Genomic DNA, 21077 nt, shown 5'->3' with positions numbered 1-21077 from the left:
TCCTTGGGCAAGACACTTTACCCACCTACTCCCAGTGCCACCCTCACTGGTTTAAATGGAACTTAGATATTGGATTTCACTATGTAAAGCGCTCACTAGACAAAAAAGTGCTATATAAATATAATTCACAATCTACAATATAAATAGTCATGAAAAAATTAAGAAAATGCATTGAAGGTGTGTCCAAACTTTTGGCCTGTACTATATTTATTTTTTTATTGAATTGAACTATTTATTTCAAACCTGCACAGTACAACAACACATTTTTTTTTACATTTTGGCAGAGACATTTATGCAAGGCTTGAAAAGGGGCTGGATGAAGCAGATGCTTATAATATCCCAACCCCTCAATATATATATATATATATGTATATACTGTATATACCGGTATATATATATATTTATATATACAGCCCGGCCCCCGGCCAAATTGTTTTAACGCAATGCGGCCCCCGAGTCAAATAGTTTGGGGACCCCTGGTCTAACCTAACCCCCGTTAAAATCCATCCATCCATCCATTTTCTACCGCTTGTCCCTTTCGGGGTCGCAGGGGGGTGCTAGAGCCTATCTCAGCTGCATTCGGGCGGAAGGCGGGGTACACCCTGGACAAGTCGCCACCTCATCGCAGGGCCCCCGTTAAAATGTTTAAGTTATTGTTATTCTTTACTAACTATATTATTTGGCCATCAACTAAAACATCTTGTGGGCTCAGCTTGCCATATCTTGCAAGAAAATTTGTAAACATGTTCATAATGACGGACACACATAAATCATCAAAAACATATAAACATTAAGACAGGTCATCGGCCATTTTGGTTTTCGGGTCACATTTTTAGGGGGATTTGGGCCATTTCTTCTGTGCAATATACACATCCGTGACATATTTATTTTGTCTATAGAATGTGCCAGTAAAAAATGAGCAGCACAAATGTTGGTTCTTTAGATTTTTGTCAGTTAGTGCCTATCCTGACTTATCCTGGGGATCCAAAGAAACAATATTTGTTGATAGAAAAGTTTGATCAAACATTTGAGGTAAATTTTCAAAGTTAGATTTCTTTTATGTAGATTAGACAAACAGGTCTCTAGCAGTTGCATACTGGGGCACGTTGACAGTTCAATTATGATGCAGGCACCAAGAAGGATATACTATTCATCCACAATTTTGTACGGTTTTGACCAGGTGCATAAATAAACTTGCGTCATTTGATCATTGGTTAAAAAAAGAGTTTGTTCACTTTGCTGAAAACGAGTCATATAAATTGAAAAGGAGTGGGTTCCAAAATACAACATTTTCAACTCCTCAAAGAAAGCACTTGCCTAATGTTATTCTTCTAAAAAAAACAGCGATCTCTACAGTAGACATTTAACAAGTTTTTGAACACTGACAAAAGAAATAGCCCACAAAAATGGTCCACTGCAGAAGTCGCTTGTTCTCATTAGGATATAGTAGGGCTGCACAATTTATCTAATTTCAATCACATTCCCGATTTTGGCGGCCACGATTACTGTATTTTCCGGACAAAAGACCCAAAAAGGTTTCCATATAAGCCACAGATATATATGTTGTGAAATTAGTTATTTACACAGAAACATTTTGTAAATGTTTATTTTACATACCTTAATTGTTTCCAAATGGTGCCTGTAACACGGCAGTAAAACGGATGATCAAAAAAAACAGAAGTCATCGTCATGGACTTATTAGCAGTGGAAGCTAACTCTCCAATCAGCTAAACAGACTCAATAACTTCACAGTGATGTTTTGGTGAATTTACTGAGGAATTTGTGAAACGGAAACAGTACAAAAAGAATGCCATTGTAAGTTAATAATACTGACACAGACACTCGTAAGACGTGTTAGCGTATTAGCTAATGGTAATGACGCTAACGTGTTGACATTACGATAGCGCGTACAGGTATATATGAAAACAGTCCTACAGAGATCAGACATGGGACAGTTTAGTCATTATGAATTGTTTTAGTTATATTGTAAAACTTACAAACGGTGCTTGGAGTGATGAATGAAGAGTCCATACGAGTAGACACGAAATGGACTACTAGATGACGGAACGGCACTTGTACTTTCGGTTTAAAGCACTAAACAGAAGGAAATACTGTAGACATTCACCTGCAGAGAGCAAACTCGTTCAATAGATTGTGTCATAGCACAAACATTAAGACACCTTTTCAGTGTATTTGCATGTTTTTTATAAAAACTTTTGCATTATGGCCGTCAGCTAATAAAATTCATAAATTAGCTCCACCATTTTATAAAAGCGTAGGAAAGAAGTAGCGGCTTATAGTCCGTAATTTACGGTAAATGAGGGTGATCGTCTGCGATATTAACATTTAAAAAGTAGGCTCCACTGCATATCAAATCAAGAACTCGCACATCCTTCGGCGGCAAGACAGCTCGCCTTGAAGCCCCATGAAGCGACTTCCGCCCACGTCACACGCCATTGTATATTGGCACAGAGCTCTATGACCACACCGACCACCTTGCCAGCTGGTATTTACAAACTTTTCCCAGGCCGCTGCAGCTGCTCTGCTTGTCTCTTTGAAGTCCACTAGCAAGACTAACAGCTAGCCATCGTGCTAAATAGAGTCTCGAGTGCCAATATCTCTCGTCAGTCTTCTTGCAAGACGTGCTCCCCATTGGAATTCATGCACCCCTCTGCGCATGCGTATGAATCCAGAGAATGCGAAAATGGAATTGCGCATTAAAGGACTCTTTCACTTTCAATGACACTATATTTTTGTATTTTGTCATTTAATATACAGATACATGTTTCACACTACAAACGATCAAATGTACATTTAGGTCAATCAGAGGTGTCCAATTGATGACGCGCGGGCCACCCACGGAATGTGGCTGTTTTTTTATGGCTAAGAAAAAAATGATAAAAAATGGATAAATAGAGCTAAAGGCATTATGTAAGTAAAATGCTAAAATGGTAATACTATTACTTAACAAAACCCCAAATAATTGTTTTTAATACATGAATAACGTTTATATTATTAGACTATTTCATTACAAAGTACATGATGTCACATTCATGTGCCCCACCCCCAACATTATGTTTTACCTAACATAATGAATAGGGGTTTAACGATTTGTTTTAACAACAATTCGATTCAATTCGATATTTGTGGTGCTGATACGATTCAGGGCAATCTCGTTGCTTTAGAACTATTCGATCTGATACAATTCTGTGAGTTGAAATCGATTTAGTAACTTTTTAGCAAAACAAATCAAGCAGTTTGACTGAAATAAATAGTGGATACTGGATCCTGCAGGTGAAGTTTCCTACATCCCTGTTGTTTCTGGTAGGGAATTATGTATAAATGATTTATGGATACAAACAAGCAAGTAAACAACAATTAATGGCCAAAGCATTCACATCTTATTTGAATAAAGTGCAACCAATTGTTGAATTAACACGAGGAAACACTTTCTGCTCACATTTTAAACATTCAAGCAATTTTCAATAAAAGTAAAGTAACCAACATTTTAACAGTAGATTTACCTGCTAAATAAAGTTCCCCGACCCGGCCATACAGTATCTGTTCTCTGCCCTGGGGTTTGTTGATGACGGACCGTGACCCAGGTGTGCGGAAGTTCCTCTCATCCCTGTTGATGTCGCTGGCCCCTCGCTTTCTAATTTCCATAGCCTCCTTCTTCCATCTCTTCTATTTGTTTCTTTCTGATGATGTTGTTGTGTTCCGTAAGTCGGTGTGTCACTTAACGTGCTCCGCTACCACTTCCTCGTCTTTTGTGGCTTAAAGTTGTGTTGCGGCTTTTTATTATTTTGTTGAGAGATATGTTGTTTGTCTTTCTTGTGGCTTTCGCAATTGTGCTGTAGCTGAAAGTTTTTGTGTTGTACTTATTGATATTGTCTTGTGGCTTTAGCGTTTGTTGTGATCTTTCTCAGACACCGTAGCCATCCGCCATTTTTGTTTTGACGACGCCACAGACGGGCAAAATAGACTTATCGTTTAAGGTCCTTTTCAATAAAAGTGTTAAACTTCATACAAAGTCTGCTGTTCTTAAATCCAATGTTTTCCTTTGTCTAGTATCGATAAAATCGATCAATTCCCTTTTAAAACGACCGTGGATCAACAACTATTTTCCGGAAGGCAAACTTGCCGAGCATAGATCGATATACTTGAAATTTAGGAGTATAAATCGATCTATCGACACATTGATCAAAGGTTACACCCCCAATAATAATAATAATGATCATAATTAATAATCGCGACTATTATTTTGCTTATAATCGTGCCGCCCTAGTATATAGTTAGGCCTGGGCGATATATCAATTTCATTGATAAATTCAAGTTTTTTGTTGCAGACTATTTAAAAACTAAAAAAATTGATGTTTTTTTTCCTCTTGCTCCGGCATATTTTTTTGCCCACATTAGCTTCTGTCGCTCTCGCCCGCCCCCTTACTTTCTTAGCGGAGACCCACAAGCCTAACACAAAACATGGCTAATGCTAATGCTTACAAGAGCAAGACGTTTGTTCAAAAGAAAAGAAAAGTGTTGCCAGTGCTTTAGATTTGCGGCAACAGACATAGAACAAGTGACTGAACGCTGCAAAGTTTCTTTAAAAAAGACAGCAGCACAACAAACTTATTCCAGCATCTGAAACAGCATCGAGCCAAGTGGGGGAAATACAACTCTTCACGAGGCCAACAAGACCGCAACAACAACTCCACCTTGGAAGCAGCGTATTGTGGCGAAATCATTTACACCATACAAGCAATAACATCTTGCAGAAGAAGAATGGCCAAAAACTGCAATTCTACTGGTTAATAAAGAGGGTGCGTGAGGCGCAATATAGAGCTATTTGGGCTTCAAAACTAACGATAAAGGTGACACTTTAAACAAAGAAGCGCCGCGCTTCAAGTGTTGCTTTAAAACACGCCTCGCCAAACGTGACGATTAGTATCAACACCTTTGCTTCAAACTTAGGTAAACATTTAAATAATAAACATTCAGATCTGCACAAGGAGTTATAAAGAGTGAAAGGTAATAATGTAGTTGTTACACTTGTCACTTGGCTCCAGTGCAGACTGCCGTCAAGGAGCACAGGGCAGACGTTCCCTTCAGGGTCGATGTTTTCGTCGGGGGTAACCCCGTTTACTTTACAATTGGTCTGCTAAGCTCCGCTTTCCGGTCAGAATTTGAGGCCGCCGATTTGTGACATTCTGGTTGCTTTATTATTGGTTTTGCAGGACACAACCGGACCCAGTCATCACTCTACTGCACAGTGCATGCGCTACCGCTCCCTCTCTTTACTCGTCCACTTACTCACTGACGTCACTCAGACAACACGTTGCCACTCACAAACACACATACACTGTTCTCATAACAAAGTTAACCAGCCTCTCTGTTGTGCACATGTAGATACTTAACATGTAGATACATGACATGTAGATACATAGACGCGCACACAGCTGCTCGGATTGATGCCAAATATTAGCGGAGTTAAGACGCCTATCTAACGTCAACTAGACTGAATTTGGTAACAAATTGCTACAATTTGTGTTTTATCTTTAACCAATGTGTGTTTATTTGCTACATGGCTTATCTGAGTACATTTATCCATAGTTTGGTTTTTAGTACTTACTAATAATTTTATTTTTCTTAAAGGACAAAACAGGATTGGCAACCATAAATCGAAAATAAATTAATATTATTTTAATAAAGCTTTTTTTACTATATTCTAATTTAATTCTTGATTATGGAAAATTGTAAATTGTTCTTTGAGTGCAACAAGAAAAACGCAATGTGTTTAATGTGCTTAAATTAAAATTTTAACATTCTAAAATTGTTCTTTGAGTGCAATAGGAAACATATGTTTATCATATTGTAAGATTTTATGTTCAAATAAAGCCAAAATTTAAATGTTTTCATATTTCCCTTTATTTGGAAAAGTATCAATATACATTTTGGTACCGGTACCTGTACCAAATTATTGCTATCGGGACAACCCTAGTACACACTAACAAGGAGCCCAGGATAACTTATGGAATAGTCTGGGTTTATCTACTTAATAAAACTATATAGTCATTTTATGATTTTACTAGATTATGTATTTTATTATATACTATTGTACAATGTACAATAGTATATTTTTATTTACAGAAGTATTTTATTCAAAACAGAAGTTTTAAGTTTGCACTTTATTGATTTGATTGATTGTTTTAGAATTTAATGATTATTTGTATATTTATTGATTTATTTTAGTTTGTTTATTTGCGTGCAATGTGCAATGCTACATTTTTATTTACAGAAGTGTTTTTAAGACAGAAGTTTTAAGTTTGCACTTTATTAATCTCAATGTTGGAGATTATTATTCATTTGCATGCAATGTACAATGCTATATTTTTGTGTATAGAAATATTTCATTCAAGCAGAAGTATTACCTCCCAGAGTAAGCTCTTAATTTAGTTTTAAATTATTGCATAAAAAGTAACATTTATATCTGGTCTAAAAATAACATTGTACACATTCCATTTTAGTAAGATGCAGTGTATACAGTGTCATTTCAAACTACTAGTGTTTGATCAAATAAAAGAAAACATTTTTGAATTATCTCCGTCTTTTGTATTCATTGGTTTCTTTAAAAAGTAGGAGGAAAAAGTCGTAAATTGAATTTTTTGTAAAAGAATCTGAGATGGTATTTTTAGGCCAGGCCTACATATGGTGTATTATATTTGTCTTTGTTGTTTGCACTGATGTATAATAATATTTCATTATTGTTCAAAGATGTAATTTGGGGACCCGGTCCATCACATTTAGTGTAACACATTGGTGTACTTCTCCCTCAGGTGTGAGTCTTCTAGTCCCGCCTGGCACCATCCCCCAGGGGAAGTTCTATGAGATGTACCTCATCATCAGCAAATGGGAGAAAACCACGTGAGTGAAACATTGTGTCTTCAGCATGACTCCTCCGCTGTGTTCTTTTCCAAGTTGAGTGAGATGTGTTGGCCATATTGTGTGACGTTCACAGGTTACCCTCAGAGGGCAGTCAGACTGTGCTAAGCCCCGCAGTGAGCTGTGGTCCGTCTGCTTTGCTGCTCAATCGCCCAGTTGTCCTTACCTTGCCCCACTGTGCCCAGCTGGACACGCCAACACCTGACTGGACACTCACACTGAAGACACAGACCCATCAGGGAGCATGGGAGGTGAGACGCTCATGCCACACAATAGTGTCCTTTATCAGCGCGCTGCTTCAACCTATCTTTTTTCCCCAGGAGGTGCTGACAGTGGGAGAGGAAAGTTTGTCCTCTCCATGCTATTTGCAGCTGGAGGAGGAGTGTTGTCATGTTCTCATGGAGCAGCTGGGCACATATGGCCTGGTGGGTCAATCTTGCCCTCCACAGCCTGCCTGTAAGCGCCTTCAGCTGGCTTTGTTTGCACCCCGAGCACCCTGCCTCTCCCTGGACTACAGCCTGCGTATTTACTGCATCCATGACACACCTCATGCACTTAAGGTGGGCGTTTGTGGCGCAGTTGCTCTTGTGTATTATCTCTCTGGCTTTCAGTTTGCAGTTTTTTCAGTTTAGGGCAGGGTGCCCCAAACTTTTTCACTCGGGGGCCCCATTAGATTAAATTGATTTGGGCAGTGGCTGGGCTATCTATTTTAGTGTGTGTGTGTGTGTGTGTGTGTGTGTGTGTGTGTGTGTGTGTGTGTGTGTGTGTGTGTGTGTGTGTGTGTGTGTGTGTGTGTGTGTGTGTGTGTGTGTGAGTGTGTGTGTGTGTGTGTGCGTGTGTGTGTGTGTTCTGGCAATGCTCTGTTTACACAGTCACCTTTAGGGGACATCTGACGGTATGGGTACAAAAAAACAGGTCCCCTAAAGGCAGGGGTGGGCAATTAATTTTTACCGGGGGCCGCATGAGCTACCCGAGCACTGCTGGAGGGCCACATCGACAATATTTCAATTAAATTTTGCTCAATATTATTTTTGATATATACCGTAAGATAAATAATAATAATAATAATAATAATAGTAATACTTCAACATAGTGTGTGTAACAGCATTCCATGACTAATATATATACATTAACATTAATAATAAATGACAGTAAAATAAGCACACGTATGACTGAGGAGTCATAGTGTAACTTTGTGTGGTGTTTGAGTTGTCCGACTTTTTGTGTGGCCTTAAACGCACCAGTGGTTTAGTGCTATGCGTGTTGGTGGCAGATGACAAGTTGGTTTTGGCCTGGTTTGTACGGCAGAAAATGACTAGTTTTTCGAGATATAATTGTTTTACTCATGTTTTTGGTGTGGTTATGTCCGAATATAAACAGTTTTGTTCAATAAAGTGATCGATATAATTCCTGTCCTCGAAGCATCTCGATAGACGTTACAATAATTGAACGGTGTTCAATTGAACGGTGTTGACGAACACCGTTAGGGCCGCTTGTTGTCACTGTCACTCAAAGTTGCATTGCAAAATTCCATAGAATAAATATGTTTATTTTGTTTAGAATTCAGATGGTATTTGATTTGGTGCGCGGCATATATACTTGCTGCGCGCAGCGGACGCATGAGCAGTGCGCAATTGCGCAGGCACGCACCTTAGGTGAGGGGACGTTGCTTTGCAGTTCATGTGTTGTTGAAAACACGGCATTCTTCATCAACTTTTCTCTTTTTGGCGTCTCGGGTGTAAACCGTGCATCACTTGTCGCTGCATGTGCACCTTCACTCGCAGGTTACACACGGACACACGCCCATAAATAATACTTTTCAAAATAAAAGCAGCACAGTTGTATTGCGCGCAGGACATAGATGTTTTTTCAACTTTATTTTGTAATTGCAGTTGTTCACATTCACTCACAATCACGCATACGTCCACACGGAAGTAATACAAATAACGATTTTCAAAACAAAAGCAGCACCGTTGTATTGCACACTCGACATAGATAGTTTTTTAAATTTATTTTGTAATTTATAATCGGCCTCACGCGGGCCGGACAGGGACGCACAAAGGGCCGGATGCGGCCCGCGGGCCGCAGAATGCCCAGGTCTGCCTAAAGGGAAACCTTTTTAAATGATAGTCAGATCCATTCTGAAGATGCCTAAGTGCGGGATTTGCTTTAACATTTAAGTGGTGAAACTTCCTATAAGAAGACAGCTGTAGTGCTGTATTCTGAGGATCATGTCATATTTAATTTGAACTTTTTTTTTTTTTTTTAATGGTCCTCAGTAGTCACGTACAAATTTGTGTGAATTATGCAAAATTATTTAAATTTGGTCGCCATGAATCATATTAACTCTTTTTCCCCAGGGTCCCCAGTAAGAATGATTAGCACATTACTTCATCAATCCAGAGATTTAAAGACGTGTATGAGCTAACTGGGCAGTGGCCGTTTTACCAAATTTTTTTCATGCCTCCACAACCTGTAGAAAGGGTGGTCCCCACGAGTGATGATCAAAAACTTGGTCCCCATTCCAAATGATAACCAGTGTGTGTGTGTGTGTGTGTGTGTGTGTGTGTGTGTGTGTGTGTGTGTGTGTGTGTGTGTGTGTGTGTGTGTGTGTGTGTGTCCATAATCCATAATCCGGCCTGCGGGAAGTCTCAAGTTTTTTTGTAAATTTTTCCTTTCTAATCTATTTTCTACCGCTTGTTACTCTCTGAGTCTCCTCGCCGCTCAGGCAAATCATATTGTCTAAAAATGCATTTTCCCATCCATAACGTGACATCATCGCGCTCGCGGCGCAGTGTCGGGCGAGCGTGGGCCAAGTGCGCACTCTTTTAGTCAATTAGTGTGTGAGGATTATATATATAAATTATATATATATACGCACAAACACACAGCCCGGCCCCTGGCCAAATTTTTTTAACCCAATGCGGCCCCCAAGTCAAAAAATTTGGGGACCCCTGGTCTAGATAAATTAATTAAATATTAATATGAATATAAAGCATTTAATGCTTTGGCAAAAAGTAATTTTTTACATTGTTGAAATCAAATGGAGGGATAACATCAAAACATGCTATTCTACCAGCCTCTGGACACCGCCAAAGACTGACTAATGTGGGAGGTGTCGGTATACTGTATCTCATTTGTTTCGTCCCTACTAGTTCATGAAACAACTAGAACTAGAACAAAAAGTCATATGTTGGGAAAGCCCGAACGAGTATCCACGTCTTGATACATCTCCTCTTTGCCATGAAAAGAGGCATACAGCAGGTTTTTGTGCGTATGCAAGCCTAATGCACGAGAGTCCTGGAAAATGATTCACCAAATTATAAGGAATATGAGAAAAAAGGTCAAATGTCCTTGAAACCGTTAACGCAGAAAATGATTCACCCTCCTCCACATTGTAAGCAAACGTAAACGGGTTTAACGTTTTATGCATGCATGACTGGTGTCACCGTACCCTCTGGGCAACACTAAGGCACAGCGCTTCTGCTCTGCACAGCCTCTCGTCTCGCTGCCATCCAATCAAATCTCCCTTCCCGCTAAGAGCAGTTCTGCAACCGAGTTCTTCCAATTGACTCTGCTGTGGGTTGAAAACTGTCTCTAGTGTCGGTCCGCAAGTGTGAGGTTTTCTGTCCCGCAGCCACGGGCTCCTCTGTCTGTCCTCTGTTGAGCGACCAGCAGAGGAGCGTTAAAGTGGGTGTGTCCTTTATAGTGAGATACAGCAAGGCAAGGCAGGTGTATTTATAGAGCCCAATTCATACACAAGGCAATTTTAAGCGCTTTACAGATCTATAGAATTACAAAAAGGCGAATAAAAGTGTAAATAAAATACTTTCAGTTGTCAAATGCACTAAAAAACAAGTGTTTTTAGCCTGGATTTGAACATTGCCAAAGTTCAAGCCTGTCTAACATCTCCTTGAAGACTGTTCCAGATTTTAGGAGCAGTCTCACCATGTTTCGTTCTGACCCGGTGCACCAGCAGGAGACCTCTCCCTGAGGTTCTCACAGGCCGAGGTGGCGATCATATTATTTCTAACATGAAAAAACTTGTCCACAAGTAGAGCTTTTTTACAGTCTATTCTCTGAGCAACAGGGAGCCAATGCAGTGACAGAAGCACTGGACTAATATGGTCTACTAATATGTCCTGGTTCTAGTCAGGACTCAAGCAGCAGAATTCTGGATGTATTGCAGCTGCTTTACAGCTTTTTTAGAGAGCTTACAGGCAATGACATTGTAGTAGTCTTGCTTGCTGGAGACAAAGTCTGCTTTAGACACTATTCCTTTAATTTTGGCAATGTTTTTAGATGGTAAAAAGCTGCTGATGTTCTTGACTTAAAGGGGAACTGCACTTTTTTTGGAATTTTGCCTATCATTCACAATCATTATGAAAGTCATGACGACTAATAACATTTTTTTATGGCATTCATTAAATACACATAAATAAAAGCCTGCTTACAGCGGAGCCAATGGGACGTCCTTTATTCTGTCCATAAAATCCAATAAATAACCATTCAAAAAACGCCAACAATACTCTATTTACATTTTGTGACTTGAATATTAACTAGGCCTGTGAATCTTTGGGTGTCCCACGATTCGATTCAATATCGATTCTTGGGGTCACGATTCAATTCAAAATCGATTTATTTTTTTTCAATTCAACACGAAACTCGATTCAAAAACGATTTTTTCCGATTCAAAACGATTCTGTATTCATTCAATACATAGGATTTCAGCAGGATCTACCCCAGTCTGCTGACATGCAAGCAGAGTAGTAGATTTTCGTAAAAAGCTTTTATAATTGTAAAGGACAATGTTTTATCAACTGATTGCAATAATGTAAATTTGTTTTAACTATTAAATGAACCAAAAATATGACTTATTTTATCTTTGTGAAAATATTGGACACAGTGTGTTGTCAAGCTTATGAGATGCCATGCAAGTGTAAGCCACTGTGACACTATTGTTCTTTTTTTTTATATATAAATGTCTAATGATAATGTCAATGAGGGATTTTTAATCACTGCTATGTTGAAATTGTAACTAATATTGATACTGTTGTTGATAATATTCATTTTTGTTTTACTACTTTTGGTTTGTTCTGTGTCGTGTTTGTGTCGCCTCTCAATTGCTCTGTTTATTGCAGTTCTGAGTGTTGCTGGGTCGGGTTTGGTTTTGGAATTGGATTGCATTGTTATAGTATTGCTGTGTATTGTTTTGTTGGATTGATTAATTGAAAAAAATAAAAATACATTTTTTTTAAATAATAAAAAATAAAAAATAATCGATTTTTTAAAAATGAGAATCGATTCTGAATCGCACAACCTGAGAATCGCGATTCGAATTCGAATCGATTTTTTCCCACACCCCTAATATTAACCAACTATTAGTGATATTGTTATTATATGCACTAACGCAAACAAACTATTTAGAGCGGCGCTGTGATAACAAACTTGAGTACAATTTTGACATTATCGGCTGGAGTGGTGTTTCCTTGCTTCCTTGCTCTCTGGAAGTGTATTCCATCCATCCATTTGCTACCGCTTATTCCCTTCGGGGTCGCAGGGGGCGCTGGAGCCTATCTCAGCTACAATCGGGCGGAAGGTGGGGTACACCCTTGTAGATCATAAATCATGCTTTTCACCTGTAAAGTAGATGGCTGAGGACGTACTCCGACAAGTTGGTACAGCTATTTATTTAGGACCCGGAAATGGCGAGAACGGGAACTGAGAAGTTTCTTTTTGAACAACTTACACGTTGTGTCATTTTACATTGTTTACCTTGTTCGGCTTCATGCTATCAGATGCTAATAATACTCATGAGGTACAATTTTGATACGATATCTGATGAACGCTATTAAACACAGTCTGGTCTGATCTTGATCGTAATCACCTGCGAGAATGCGTTTTAGCGTGCACGTGAACACATTGCTCAGACTGTGTGTGGTCACGTGTAGAGAACCACAGACACCAAGAACTCGTGAGATAACTACAGCTCGCCGTGACAAACATTCATTGCCACTTATGCGTTTCGCCCAAGGTCCTTTCCCAAGTTTAGTGCATTGTTTTTTATCTTTCTTCATCTGTTTGGATTTTTTCTTCGTGCAACTGCGAGCGGCCCACTTTGGGAACCACTGTCTAAGGGTAACACGACTGAGTGTTAACCCAGGGACACCAATTTTAACTAAGTTGGTGTTGTTGTTGTTGTTTTTAAAGCAAATACACTGAAAGTATGGTTGGAATAAGGAGTAAACAAACATGTAAAAAAAAATATAACATTACCGGAGGATTTAGATTGTGATATTTCATTGTAACGGTTAATTTGAAAGAAATGGGACAGGCAAGAAATGCAATTTTTTTAGTGTTCAAGGTATCTTTTTATTTGTATTTTTAAAACATGCAATCAGTTCAATGTGCAGGACGCTTTGCTTTAAAATAAAAACTGTTTATTTAAGCATTCAAAGGTTTTATTTCCTGGTGATGCAAATGAGTGGCAGATAAAATTCCAAATAGTTCAAACCTCCTGCTCTGACACATTGAGTCCGGCCAAAGTGAACTCGGTCATCTTTGAAAAGGCTGAACATTGCTGTGTGCAGGAGGTGCTGGATTTAGAAAGGAGTCTGGGTGGAGTCTTGCTGGAGGATACCAAGCCGCTGCTGTTTAAAGACAGCTATCATAATCTGCGCCTGTCCATCCACGACATCCCTCACACTCACTGGAGAAGCAAACTACTGGCCAAGTACCAGGTGATCATGTGTATCAATGAATAAAAGACGCTGATTGGGCCTCTGACAAACAGACGCTGACTGTGCTGTGAAGTGGTCAAAACCTAATCAAAGCCAAAATATTTTTTTAGTCATCTTGTGTTGCTTTTTTTGTTGCCAGGAGATTCCTTTCTATCACATCTGGAGTGGCAGTCAGAGACCTCTGCACTGCACCTTCAGCCTGGAGAGAAGCAGCCTGGTGGTGTCGCAGCTCTCCTGTAAACTCTGCGTGCGACAAGTGGAAGGGGAGGGACAAATCTTTCAGCTGCACACAGACATCCAGGAGGTAATATGTGCTGTTACAAGGAGTAATATATGCTGTTAGATGAGGTAATACGTGCTGTTACATGAGGCAATATGCGCTGTCGACATTAGGTAATATATGCTGTTACAAGAGTTATAATGTGCTGTTACAAGAGGTAATGTGTGTTGTTACAAGGGGTAATATATGCTGTTAGATGAGGTAATATGTGCTGTTACATGAGGGTAATATGTGCTGTTACAAGAGTTAATATGTGTTGTTACATGAAGGTAATATGTGCTGTTACAAGAGGTAATACATGCTGTTATATGAGGTAATATGTGCTGTTACATGAGGTAATATGTTCTGTTACATGAGGGTAATATGTGCTGTTACATGAAGTAATATGTGCTGTTACATGAGGTCATATGTGCTGTTACATGAGGTAATATGTGTTGTTACATGAGGCAATATGCGCTGTCGACATTAGGTAATATATGCTGTTACAAGAGTTAATATGTGCTGTTACAAGAGGTAATGTGTGTTGTTACAAGGGGTAATATATGCTGTTAGATGAGGTAATATGTGCTGTTACATGAGGGTAATATGTGCTGTTACAAGAGTTAATATGTGTTGTTACATGAAGGTAATATGTGTTGTTACAAGAGTTAATATGTGCTGTTACATGAGGTAATATGTGCTGTTACATGAGGGTAGTATGTGCTGTTAAATGAGGTAATAGATGCTGTTACATGAGGTAATATGTGTGTTACATGCGGGTAATATGTGCTGTTACACCAGCTAATGCATGCTGTTATATGAGGTAATATGTACTGTAACATGAGGTAATATCTGCTGTTACATTAGTTAATATGTACTGTTATACAAGGTAATATGTCCTGTTACATCAGGCAATATGTGCTGTTACACCAGGAAATATGTGTTGTTATGTGAGGTGATATGTGCTGTTATATGAGGTAACACGTGCTGTTACATGAGGTAATATGTCCTGTTACATGAGGGTAATATGTGTTGTTATACTAGGGGATGCATGCTGTTATATGAAGCTATATGTGCTGTTACATGAGGTAATATGTGCTGCTACATGAGGTAATATGTGTTGTTACATGAAGGTAATATGTGCTGTTACATGAGGGTAATATGTGCTGTTACACCAGGTAATGCATGCTGTTATATGAGGTAATATGTACTGTTACATGAGGTAATATCTACTGTTACATTAGTTAATATGTACTGTTACACAAGGTAGTATGTCCTGTTACATCAGGCAATATGTGCTGTTACACCAGGAAATATGTGTTGTTATGTGAGGTGATATGTGCTGTTATATGAGGTAACATGTGCTGTTACATGAGGTAATATGTCCTGTTACATGAGGGTAATATGTGTTGTTATACTAGGCGATGCATGCTGTTATATGAAGCTATATGTGCTGTTACATGAGGTAATATGTGCTGCTACATGAGGTAATATGTGTTGTTACATGAAGGTAATATGTGCTGTTACATGAGGGTAATATGTGCTGCTTCATGAGGTAATATGTGTTGTTACATGAAGGTAATATGTGCTGTTACATGAGGGTAATATGTGCTGTTACACAAGGTGATGCATGGTGTTGTATAAAGTTTTATGTGCTGTTACATGAGGTAATACGTGCTGTTACATGAGGTAATGTGTTGTTACATGAGGGTAATATGTGCTGTTACACAAGGTGATGCATGGTGTTGTATAAAGTTTTATGTGCTGTTACATGAGGTAATACGTGCTATCACACGAGGTAATGTGTTGTTACATGAAGGATTTAATGTGCTGTTACATGAGGGTAATATGTGCTGTTACACAAGGTAATGAATGCTGTTATATAAGGTAATATGTGCTGTTACATGAGGTAATACATGCTGTTATATGAGGTAATATGTGCTGTTACATGAGGTAATATGTTCTGTTACATGAGGGTAATATGTGCTGTTACATGAAGTAATATGTGCTGTTACATGAGGTAATATGTGCTGTTACATGAGGTAATATGTGTTGTTACATGAAGGTAATATGTGCTGTTACATGAGGGTAATATGTGCTGTTACACAAGGTGATGCATGGTGTTGTACAAAGTTTTATGTGCTGTTACATGAGGTAATACGTGCTGTTACATGAGGTAATGTGTTGTTACATGAAGGTAATATGTGCTGTTACATGAGGGTAATATGTGCTGTTACACAAGGTAATGAATGCTGTTATATAAGGTAATATGTGCTGTTACATGAGGTAATACATGCTGTTATATGAGGTAATATGTGCTGTTACATGAGGTAATATGTTCTGTTATATGAGGGTAATATGTGCTGTTATATGAAGTAATATGTACTGTTACGTGTAGGGTTGGGTATTGAGTATCGATTGGAACCGGGACTAACTTTCCGATTCTCCCGGAATGGTTCAAAAGTTTAAATTTCGATTCCTATTTTCGATACCCAGTCCGCCGACCGGAAAAAAATAAAAATTAAAAAAAATATATATATGTCCGCCGAACCGGAAGAAGAAGCGCCCACTGCCGGAAGTGTTAGCATAGCCGAGCGAGTCAGTCAAGCTCAAGCATGGATAGCGGGCGTCGGCGGTCGAAAGTGTGGCTTTACTTTCCAAAAAAAAAATGAAATAACCGCGAAATAACAGAGCTCCATGTCCATCAAGAAAGGAGTGGAGAGAGAGCTGCAGATGTACCAGGACGTTCCACCGATACTTATGTCTGACGACCCTGCTGCATGGTGGTGGTCCGGTGGAACCGACAAAAGACTTATCCTTTGCTGTCAGATCGCACTTTCTCCTATTTATGCGTTCAAGCTTCTTCCACACCCAGCGAACGTGTATTTTCCACAGCAGGAGACACTATCTGTCCAGAACGCTCACACATCCTGCCTGAGAAGGCGGATATGGTCATTTTCCTAAACAAGAACTGTCCCTGATTTTATACTGTACCTGCTGCTAATCTGGACTGGCTTTTGCAAGTTGTTTCTTATTGTTTATTTGCTTTTCTGCACCAGGTTAGCCCATCAGTGGGAGCACGGTAACATGTTTAAGTACCAGCAGCATCATACACTTGTGTGTGTGTGTAAATGTGTTTTCATGAGGTTTTCAAAAATAAAGCTCTCTTGAGGAAAGTGTACCCCTGGGAAAATGTATTCATAATTTATAATATTTATTTTCAAGTTCATAGATTTGATATTTATATTCTAGTTGAAAACAGCCCTGTGAGGAATTTATAGTAAAGTTCATAAAAAGTTAATAGAATTAAAATTGATGGAGAATGTCAGACTATTTTATTCAGAAAGACTGTAGGTTAGCTAGCTCATTTAAAAAATCCAAAACTTTTTTTTGACCCTGCCTCTTAAAAGAATCGGAACCGAGAATCGCCAGGAATCGGAATCGAAACAAAGAATCGGAATCGGAATTGTTCGAATTCAAACGATACCCAACCCTAGTTACGTGAGGTAATATGTGCTGTTACGTGAGGTAATACATGCTGTTACATGAGCTAATGTGTGCTGTTACATGAGGGTAATATGTGTTGTTACACCAGGTAGTGCATGCTGTTGTATACGGTAATATGTGCTGTTACATGAAGTAATATGTGCTGTTGCATCAGGTAATATCTACTGTTACATGAGGTAATATGTGCTGTTACATGAGGTAATATGTGCTGTTACATGAGGTAATATGTGCTGTTACACGAGGTAATATGTGCTGTTATGTGCACGCCTCTCTGCACACTCTACTGAGATTGTTCTCAATTATTTCCGGCTTTTTTTAACTCTCTCTTTCTTTCTTTCTCTCTTTTTGTCCCCATTAGACCCTCCCCCCACACTCCCCCCACCCCTCTGCAGGCTCCTGTCTGCCCACTTCTCAAATAGGACCGTATGCCTTCCGCCTGCCTGAGTCCATCCGCCAGAAGATCTGCACCAGCTTAGACGCACCGAGCGCCCGAGGCTGCGACTGGAGACTACTGGCTCGCAGTTTAGGCTTTGACAGGTCAGCGCGGTTAAAGTCTCACTTTTGTTATTTTTAATTCCACTTCCTGTAACATCCTGTCGGGTTGGAGCCAATTCTAATTCAAATTCTTCAAAACACTTTAATTGAATTTCCAAATTCCAAATTCAATTCAAAACAAGCCTGCTTTGTCCTAACATGCCCCAAAATGAACTAGGTCAATAAATAGGTGCTGAAGAGTTTAAACCATTACAGACGTCATGAAAGGTTTCCAGGCTGGTCCACCAGTATCACAAACTATTAAAGCAGATGACAAAGCCTTTTGTATGCTTTAATAGTAACAGTAAAACCTCCACAAAATCAAACCCAAATGCCTTAAAGTTAAGAGGCCGCAGTAACACAACAGAGTGCTTGGATCTTGTGGTGTACCCCAAGGGTCAATCCTGGGACCAAAATGATTTAAAATATATACATATATATATATATATATATACTGTAATATTATTTGCTTATTAGCAAATAATATTACTGCTTTATACACAGGAAGTTTACCAGCTATTACGGTAGAAATGAACAAACTATAATCATCAAAATCCTTGAATATAAGTAATTTAGCGGAGTGTCATGAAGGTGAGGCAGACACACACACACACACATTCTTGTATTTGTCACCTTCTTGGGACCTCAGATAAATGCCTATCTCTTAAGGACCACCCTTTCTAGATATATAAAGATTTGTATTTACAACATTGATAATATATACATACAAATATAAAAAAAGCTTGTTATGAAAAAAGAGTTGGAATTTCACAAGAAAAACTTAGAATTTTGGCAGTTTTATAATAAAACTTGTCATTTTACTCAACGCAAGTCAAAAGTTTACAAGAAAAACTGAACATTTGTGCAATGTTATGAGAAAAAGTTGGAATTGTACTCTATTATAGTCGCAATTTTACAAGCAAAGTTTAACAATTTTATGAAAAAGTCGTAATTTTACTCGACAAAAGTCACAATTTTATAAGAAAACTTAAAAATGTTGGTAATATTATAATAATAATCAGAATTTTACTTGGCAAAACTATGACAAAAGTCATGATTTTACTCCAAAAATGTCACTATTTTACAAGAAAAAACTAAAAATTGGCAATATTGTGATAAAAGTCAGAATTTTATATGACAAATGTCACCATTTTGCATTAAAAAGTAATAATTTTACATAAAAAAGTAATCATTTTACGAGAAAATGTTGCAATATTACAGAAACAGAAAGAATATAAGAAATTGTTTCCAATTTTATAAGGAAAAAAAGTCTACACATTGTGAGAAAAATATAGCTCTTAGTTTTTTGATTTTTGGGGGGGAATTTTTGGTTTGTAATTGGTTTTGAATCCTCATTGTTTACTTCAAGTTATTACAATACATATCCATCCATCCATTTTCTACCGCTAATTCCCTTTCGGGGTCGCGGGGGGCGCTGGAGCCTATCTCAGCTACAATCGGGCGGAAGGCGGGGTACACCCTGGACAAGTCGCCACCTCATCGCAATACATATTTTTATTTTATTTTTTTATTAATTTTGGCCAAAGGAGGCGCATTTCACACACTTATTTCATATGTTGGCCAGAGGGGGAGCACTTTTAAAACCGACACCCAGTCAATTTTAAAAATCCCTCCTTTTTGGGACCACCCTAATTTTGATAGATTTCACCACCAGGGGTGCAAATGAGACATTCTCTATTAGATACAATGGTTTTCCATATTGGGACCATGATTTATGTCCTAACTTGTTCACCGGTCCTCATATGGAAGGTACTTTTCCTTGTTGATGTCTCAAGAAGGGTAAACATACAAGAATACACACACACATTCTTGTATTTGTTACCTTCTTGAGGCCTTCGAAAAATGCCTACCTCTTTAGGACCACCCTTTCTAGATATATAAAGATTTGTATTTACAACATTAATAATATATACATACTTTTTAAATATAAAAAACCTTGTTGTGAAAAAAGAGTTGGAATTTCACAAGAAAAAGGTCACTATTTCACAAGAAAATCTTAGAATGTTGGCAGTATTATAATAAAAGTTGTCATTTTATTTAACGCAAGTCAAAAGTTTACAAGAAAAACTGAACATTTGTGCAATATTATGATAAAAGTTGGAATTTTACTCAATAACAGTCGCAATTTCAGAAGCGAAGCTTAAAATTTTGGCAATTTTATCAACGTCTTATTGACTGCCTGCACGACATCAAAGCCTGGCTTTCAGCTAACTTCCTGAGCCTAAATGAAGACAAAACTGAAGTTATGTTGTTCGGTCCAAGTCGCTCTCCCTCCCCCAACGTTGACCTCGGCACTCTGACCCCGTATCTCAGCGACTGTGTCACAAACCTGGGGGTAAAGTTCGACTCAGATTTTAAATTCGAAAAACAAATCAGCAGCGTCGTACAAAAAAGCTTTTATCAATTACGCCAAATAGCGAAAGTGAAACCGCTTCTATCAGGACATGATCTCGAGAAATTAATCCACGCCTTTATGCCGACTCGTTTAGACTACTGCAATGCCCTGTATGTAGGCATTAGCCTGGCCTCCCTCGCCCGCCTGCAGCTCGTGCACAACTCTGCTGCTCGTCTGCTAACACAGACCCGCAGACGTGAGCACATCACCCCTATATTAGCATCCCTTCACTGGCTCCCTGTGCGTTACCGAATCAATTTTAAACTCCTTTTATTTGTTTTTAACTGTCTAAACAACTTCGCGCCAACATATCTCTCTGACCTCCTTCAGCCTTACTGCCCCACCCGATCCCTAAGATCAGCCGATCAGCTGCTACTGACGGTCCCGGACACAAGGCTGAAGCTTAGAGGTGACAGAGCTTTCGCTGCTGCTGCTCCCAAGCTCTGGAACGACCAACCTCTGAGTGTTAGACAAGCCTCCTCTCTTCCTGTTTTTAAATCTCTCTTAAAAACATACTTTTATTCCATGACTTTTAACACTGAGTGATATCCATCCTGCAATGGCGCCCCATAATACACCTGCTGTGAACCTGTTTTTATATTTTATTTATTTATTTTTTATCGTGTTCTGTTTGTGTTGTGTTGTGTTTGCTCGGTTCTCGTATGATCTTTTAACCTGCCCA

General features: G+C 38.8%; 1 protein-coding gene across 5 annotated transcripts in view; it reads left to right on the top strand.

The window, feature by feature from the left end:
- unc5b (unc-5 netrin receptor B) overlaps positions 1-21077 on the top strand; it is a 140787-nt gene that overhangs the window by 117397 nt on the left and 2313 nt on the right. For all 5 annotated transcript variants that reach the window (XM_062058432.1, XM_062058429.1, XM_062058431.1 and 2 more), the window contains 6 exons: positions 6834-6921; positions 7016-7190; positions 7260-7499; positions 13530-13679; positions 13819-13983; positions 17804-17982. In XM_062058432.1, coding sequence (XP_061914416.1) covers positions 6834-6921; positions 7016-7190; positions 7260-7499; positions 13530-13679; positions 13819-13983; positions 17804-17982 — 997 coding nt within the window. The remainder of the gene's footprint in view (positions 1-6833; positions 6922-7015; positions 7191-7259; positions 7500-13529; positions 13680-13818; positions 13984-17803; positions 17983-21077) is intronic.

This window comes from Entelurus aequoreus, linkage group LG09 (assembly GCF_033978785.1).
Source record: "Entelurus aequoreus isolate RoL-2023_Sb linkage group LG09, RoL_Eaeq_v1.1, whole genome shotgun sequence".
Lineage (NCBI taxonomy): Eukaryota > Metazoa > Chordata > Actinopteri > Syngnathiformes > Syngnathidae > Entelurus > Entelurus aequoreus.
This window is presented reverse-complemented; position numbering and strand designations above follow the sequence as displayed.